The sequence below is a fragment of the Oryzias latipes genome, chromosome 23, assembly GCF_002234675.1.
Source record: "Oryzias latipes chromosome 23, ASM223467v1".
NCBI lineage: Eukaryota > Metazoa > Chordata > Actinopteri > Beloniformes > Adrianichthyidae > Oryzias > Oryzias latipes.
Genome location: NC_019881.2, coordinates 22,234,151 through 22,241,598, shown reverse-complemented (window position 1 = coordinate 22,241,598; position 7,448 = coordinate 22,234,151). Strand labels below are relative to the sequence as shown.

The 7,448-nt window shown below is 42.4% G+C and overlaps 1 protein-coding gene across 1 annotated transcript; it reads right to left on the bottom strand.

The window, feature by feature from the left end:
• Positions 1–334: 334 nt before the first annotated feature.
• Positions 335–7,250, bottom strand: slc35e3 (solute carrier family 35 member E3). The gene is made up of 8 exons (XM_011491314.3): positions 7,032–7,250; positions 5,311–5,736; positions 5,130–5,240; positions 4,989–5,048; positions 3,857–3,955; positions 3,088–3,170; positions 1,501–1,585; positions 335–1,419 (listed from the first exon to the last, which is right to left on the bottom strand). Exons 2-8 carry the CDS (start codon positions 5,698–5,700, stop codon positions 1,318–1,320), a joined length of 930 nt encoding a protein of 309 aa, XP_011489616.1. The 5' UTR covers positions 5,701–5,736; positions 7,032–7,250; the 3' UTR covers positions 335–1,317.
• Positions 7,251–7,448: the final 198 nt, after the last annotated feature.

Below are 7,448 nucleotides of genomic sequence, written 5' to 3'. Positions count from 1 at the left end.
TACTTTATCTCAAATGTTTGTTGTAAAATAGTTTACAGTTATTTAAATTAAACTGAAATCTGCTTTGTGATTATTTATTGGATTTTTTTTATTATTGAATGAAGTTCTTTTAGTATGCTTATGATCACAAATCACTTCTCTGCATGTAAACGGGTTGGATTTCATAGCTAAATATGTATTTGTCATTCACTTTTATAAACAAACTTTTATTTCAGGCAATGTTTTTAAAATTTTAATTTCTTGGTAGAAAACTCAAGTTTTAAATACTGTAGCAGGCATTTCTTTTTAAAGTTGATTTTGTTTGTTCACTATTAACTCTGACAGTAAAACAAAACATTTTTCAATGCAGTTTATTTACCAGCTTTCCATTTTGTAAACAACAACATCCTAAACAATCCCAGATGGAGCCAACTGAGGAGAGAAGCAGGTTTTGCCACAACTAAAATAAACTAATCCAGACATGAAAACTGATCCGACTCAATCAAAACAAAATCAAACAAACTAACAAAGAAAAAAGAGGCAAAACAAACAGGCAGCAATTACAAAAATTTAACTGTTCCAAAAAAGAAATATACATTTTTAAATCACTAAAGAAAAATGCATTGTGGAAACATTCATGACAGGCGGCTCATTTCCAGGAATCTTTCAGTCAAATTATTTAGAAAGATTAAAAAAATTAATACAATCTTTGAGTTATGGTTTTTGTAAAAAGCAGGACTTATTAGAATGAAACCAAAATGTGCTTTGATTGGTTTTAAAAATGTTCTTTTTGTCTCCAAACCAAACAAAATGCAGCTTTTGAAATTTAACAAGGACAAGTCAAAAACCAAATTGATTTCTCATGAAATATGCATTAGTTTCAATTGTTTATTTTTTTATAAAGCCTCTCCTCCAAACAATTCAAATACTGTCATCTCAACATTCTGATTAATTCTTGTTTAATCATCAGGTTTAATGCGTTTTTTTCTCAAACATTTATGTCTGATTTAGACATTTTAAAACAGAAATACTGAAAGTGCCCAGTTTATCTGGATTATAGGATGATTTGATGCTCTTTTTGCTCACTAGATCATTCTATTTTTCTATTCATACTGACCTTCAACCTCAGACAAACATTAGATTGCTCCTGGAAGTCGTTAACATCAGCAAAAGTCTGCAGAAAATTAAGCCTGCTTCTCCTCAAACTCTCAAATTTCCGCTTGATAACATTTTCCTTCGTCTAAAACATTCTCTTGAAGTAAAAAAATGTAAAAATCGTATAAAAGTCTGTGCATAAGTCACACTGAACGGCTGCGGGTCGGTTTCTGGAGATGGATCCTACGGCCTTTGAGCCAGGCGGCTCTTCCCCTCCTCCTGCTCGGCCAGCTTGAAGTGCGTGTAGGACAGGATACCTGCAAGCGTGCAGAGGATCCCCAACACCTGACGCACCAGCAGAGGAGACAGACGTCAGCAGAAGAGGTAGCAGCAAAGAACGGCGCCCATCCAGAATGAAAGGCTCACCTGGTTGACGGACAGCGGGTCGTGGAAGAGCAGGTATCCTCCAACCAGAGTGATGCAGAACTTAAAATGTCCAAACATGTTGTAACTGAGAGGAGGAGGAGTCAGGGAGGCAACAACAACGTTACGGGGAGCTCCAAAATGCTGATGACATCACAGAGGTGACACCTAGAGGCTTCTGGCGCCTTAGAGGACACCAAAAAGCTTCCCAGATGCTTTAAACAAACACATTTTCCATCAGGCTGCAAAAACCCAGAGACTGAAACTCTGAAAGTTCTGAGTTCAAAATCATCGAGAAATCCTCGGTAACAGCAGCATGCAAATAAAAAAAATTCTCATAGTTAAAGCATCGAAAAAAATACCAAAAAAAACATATTTCAATAAAAATCTAAGATAGGGCCTCCTGAACTGTGGATTTTTCATGTTTTGTTTTTGTTTCTCTACATCAAAGTTTTCAATTCCAATTGCAAACAATTAGTACACTGGCCACGCCCACGTTGCGAGCTAAAACCATTGAGTGTTTGTGCAGAACTGCACACTGAGTGAGTGCGATGTCATCCGATGTCCGGCTCCAACCAAATGAAGCCAATTCTGTGTTTTATTTTTGGCAAAACAGACGCTGCCATGTTGGAGCCAGAGGTCGTCAGCAGTGATTGGTCCAAGTCGGTCTGAGTTACTGTTTCTATGGAAACTACTCTGGCCAACCAGAAGTGAGCTTGTCGGATAGCCACACTGAAAGCGAACTACACGGAATATTTAGAGCGTTTTGATTGTTGGACGTGGGGACCAGCAGGCTCCACCTACTTTTACTAAGGCATCTGATTGGTCAGTTTATAACTTGAAAAATATGGGGAAAAAATATCAATTTGAAGGTTTAGAAAACGGCATCAGATCCAGAACGGTTCTTCTGACTAAGAGAATGGCTGAGTGACAGCTGTTTACTTCTCTGTAGAAGTCTATGGGATTTCGCGGGTTCTTCCTGTTTGAAACACCAGGGAGGTGGGGTCGCTCATTCCAGTTCTCATGTACAGTCAATGGTCCAAACACATTCAAAGGTTCCGTTAAGTGAGTGAGGTTTTTGTTTGAGAACTTAAACCTCATAAGTCAAGTGAATTTCATCTTTTTGTGGTCTGGATTAAGTTTTCAGAAGGGAGATTTTCCAGAGCTGGGCTAAAAAGTCTCCTAGTCCTTATGACTGCTGGTAACGGCACCAGTTTCTCCAGTCTCATCTCTAAAACCACGTCAACATCCAGCTGAGAGAAGTTTAGGACGCCAGACTGGATTAACAGAACATTTATTCCTCTTTAAGAAGAAAAACCTCTGGAACAATGAGCTAAAGATAGATGATTGCAGGGCGGAGAGGATGTTCCACAGGAAACAGCAAACCAAAGTAACTGTAGAGCGGTGGAGTGGTCATGATGCGGGCTTGTTTTAGTATCCACCAACACAAAAAAATGGTAGTTCTGAAGCAGCTAAGAAAAAACCTGTGTTTTCCTCAATCTTGTGAGAGGTCTCACTAATCTTCAGACCCACCTCCTGACCCAGGAGCAGCCTCCTGTGGGTCAAAGTAAACTGAACTTCAGAGGATACGTGACCGCCGAGGTGTTTCCGATGATCCAGTAGATGGACAGGTTGACCAGGAACGCCACCACACCTGAGAACAGCACCGTCAGCTGGACAGAAGGAGAACAGCACTTTTAAGAGGAGCAGCTTCAACCCGGAAGCTTTGTTGGTTTACAGTGTTGATGGAGGAACTTTTCACCGACAAGCTGCTGTCTGACATTTAACATCAAAAACATCCCGTATGAGCATTTTTGAGTGATTGTTTCATAAAGATAGCTTCATTTGATTTCAAAGTTTGGGCTTCCTGTTTCATTAAATGACCTCAATGCTGTCATTTTTAGACATTTTTAACTTAATCTTATTAGGTCGACAATTTTAACATCCATCCTGTGAAAACAGATGAAAAATAGCCGCTGGGCTAATTCTGGCTCTTTGGATGTGATTCTTTTAATGTTCAATGTCCCAGAGGAATAAATAAACTAAATAAAACTAAATAAATAAATGAGAGTAAATCTTCAACCAGAATACAGAAAATATTACACACAAAAACAACATATTCTGAGCTCTCCTTAAAGCTTAAATCGATTTTGTATGAAATTATTTAAAATTTATTTTACTCCAAACAATCAGAAAACGAAAAAAAAAAAAACAGATTAATTTATTAAAACACTTTTGTTTTGATCCAACCAAAAGCACAAACAAATGACGATGACTTGAAATAAAAACCGCCCTCGCTGTAGGTGAATGTCAAAACTCCGCCCCCTGCAGGTGTTCAGGTGTGGTGTGAGAGTCTGACCAGAGCAGGCAGAGACCACGGTCCAAATATTCCCCCGTCCCCGGCCAGCGGCTCGAACACGGGAATGACGGCGAGCAGGAAGCCCGACGACAGAGGAGCCTGAAACAACAGTTAACGGGGTTCACTCTGACGGGTTCTTCACGCCGCTCTGCGGCTCCGCCCACAAACCCACTGTCCTCACAGAGCATCTCAAAGGAACCAGAACCGAGGGGCGGCGACAGCAAAGAGGAGTCTTGACTTTCCGGGTTTAACCCTCCAGCAGACGAGATGTCAGCTGTGACGACCACGTCCACAGCGTCACAGACTTGGAGGTGCAGAGGAAGCCGCCAGCAGCTTGTCTACATTCAGGCGTTCCACTTTTTGGAGAAGTTTGGTCATGAAGACCAATAAGAAAACCAGCAGACGCTCGCTCAGTTTCTCACGTTCTCTTCCTGTTTTTAGGTCTTCAGCTCTTTCATGAGCAGATCTTTGAATAAGTGGAATACTAGGAATATTGTGAGTTATTAATGTTATCACACACACACATACAAACAGGCGCAGGAGCACATCAGGAGCTCCTGATAAAGCTCCTCAGATCCAGCAGTAAACCAGACGGCTAATGATTAACACGAATGTAAATGAATGAAGAGCCGACATCTTCTGACCAAAAGTGGAGCAGAAGTTACCGTTTACCAGGACTCTCACTGCCGTTTTTTAGAGCTTCGGCGAATTGAAACGATGACGAGAGGAGAAACCAAAAGAGGAAAGAAACCCAGGAGCTCCTCTGGCCAGTTCGGTGGCCTTGTGATAGAGTGTTCAGCCTGTGACGAAAGGTTGTGAGTTCAAATCCAGGCCGAGTCACACCAAAGACTCTATAAATGGGACCCAATGGGTCAAAAGAATTTCCCACAGATAATAATGGGACTTTTGACGTTAAGAGTGCAGGTTTATCATCAAAGACTGAGCTGGAACAGGGTCTACCGCAAAAACAACCTCAGGTGACCTTCATCTTGCTGGCGACGGTCATGAGTTGACCACATCCACAGCTGAGTTTTGCTAGAAAACTATAATGGAGGACGAAAACGTCATGACTCAACAGATTCCACTAAACAACCTTTGGTCCTCAGGGACGGGCGTGGGGACGGAGTCATACCTGATAGTACAGGAGCTGCATGGAGTTCACCTGAAGCTCGTGCTGTTTGGCCCCCACCCACTGAGAAAAGAAAGCAAACAGACTCTTCACTCCTGTCATTTTTAATGAAGAGCTTTTTCCCGGCGGCGCCGTTCAACGCACCACTTGGTAAAGTGAGGTCACCAGAACGCCCAGTGTGGCGAACACTGTCCCCAAGAGGTTGAACCGCACGTCGTAGTAGGAGTTCAGTATTACCCCAAGGGTTATGGGCACCTGGAGGGACACAATTGCTTAAAGATGGACACCCCCACAAAGCCCGGAGTGCAGAGACGGGGTTCCTTACCAGCGTGAATTTGATCTTGGTGGAGAAGCTCTTCTTGTAGTAGGTGGTCTGGATGAGGATGATGACCGGGGTGGTCATGGCTTTGGCCAGCTGGTACGTTCCTATGGAGTTATTCTGCAGGGAGAGGTTGGTGAAGGCCACGAAGCCGCAGAAGCTGAGGGCCAACCACACAATCCTGCCCAACTGGAGGCTTTTGGGGGAAAAAATGTCCATTTTTTGGCAGATGAAGAGCCCCAGCCAGGTGACCAGGAAGTGGACAAGCGTTAGCGTCATGTTAGGAAAGCCGTAGTGCACGTAGATCCATTTGTTGATGAAGACGATGCAGATGGAGGACAGGAGGTTGACTAGCAGGCAGGTGACGATGCGCCTGTTGGCTGAGAAACTCGACATCGTTCTGGATGTTTCCGAAGTCTCGGTGCTCCTAAACTGTGGGGAAAAAAAACAACAAAAAAACCCAACAGATTTTCAGTCATATTTTACTTAGTTCTAAAAAAAAACAACAACCCCATATCATAACACTACCTCCACAAACCCAAGCTGTTCTGCTGCATCAGTGACAGCAGTCATCCCTTCTGACACCAATGTTGAGAGGGACATCTTCCAACCAAACGAAATCCATGCAGTCTGTCTACGTTTCTATAGCAACCACTCTGGCCAATCAGGAGTGAGCTTGCTGGAAGGCCACGCCTCTTACACTTAAAAGCAGACTACGGGGAATCTGTCCAACATTTTGAATGTTGGACGTGGGGGCCAGTAGGCTCCGCCTACTTTTATTGAACCACCTGATTGGTCAGTTTATAACTTGAATGACTTTAACTGCAGAAAAGGTATAATGGAAACAATGAGGATTATCAAGAACATTTATAAACAAAAGGCATCAGATCAAGAATGGTTATTCTGACCAATAGAATGACACTTCCGGTTTGGAACGCCAGGGGGGAGGAGTCACTCAGTCCAGTTCTCAGTCAATGATTTCACCTTTTTGAAAATGTTTTGCATTGTTGTTACTTTTAAATATCTTTTTGTGTATGGATATAAACTTAAAAGTATTTTCTCCAAATGTAATATTGGCCACTGTGACTCCCTTCCAAAATAAAAGACATCCAGTGCCTCATTGAATCTTCCCCATGATGCTGATGAGATGTTTGAAACAATGCAAGTCAAGAATAGCCTTTTTTCCTGTCTTTTCTTAGGTCTACTTCTAAAGCTTTCCATATGTCAACCTGAACATGACTTTAATAGTTCAGGATTCAATAGAAGTAGAATAGAAACAATATAAAAAAATATTTCTATAAATAGAAAGGGGGAGAAAGAGAGGGGGGGGGGGTTAAGAAAAATCCAGATTTAAGAATTTGATCTGCATGAAGTGGTTATGTTTAAAATCCCTACATATTACAATTCTATAGGAGCTTGACTTGCTGAATGTAAATATTATTTAATTTAAACAAAATTAGGCGAATTTCTGTTGTTAGAAAAACGTTTCTTCTTCTGACCTGCTTTAAGAAAGAAAAGTCCGGTTCAAATGGGATGTTCTAGCTTCTTTTTAAACCAGAACCTGCGTCATTGATCAAACAAATGCAGAAGAACGCGGTTCTTTTATTCTGAAATCCCGCACCAGAGTCTGATCTGCGGGGTCCAGGTTCAAATCTGCGACCATCTGATGAATGACCTCTCTGTGCGGCCGTCGCCTCCAATCCTGCCACGCAGTGGGAAAAGTTTACCTGGGGTCTCCATCTTCCCCCGGGTCAAACAGACCCTCTGGCAGCGCTGGGGATCCGCCGGCGGGGGTCGATCCGGCCTCTTAGGTGACCAGGACCCGCTGCTGACCGTGAGAATCTCCTTTTCCGGTTCTCTGAACGGCGGAGATCTCCTTTTAACCGGACCACGAAGCGTCCGGTGTTCCTGCTTTAGCTGAGCTGCGTGAATCGATCACGCAACAGCGGCAGCTAACGGAGCGGAGGGCAGAGCACAAAGATGGTCTATTAGGAAAGACGTCTCACTCCGACCACAGCCGGGAATTGACAAGGGAAAAAACTCCTAATACATCCTTTTAAAAGCGTTTATCCGACACAATTCAACTTCTATGTAGGGAACATAAAGTGTATCTTAATGTATAAAAATATTTTTCAACATGTTTT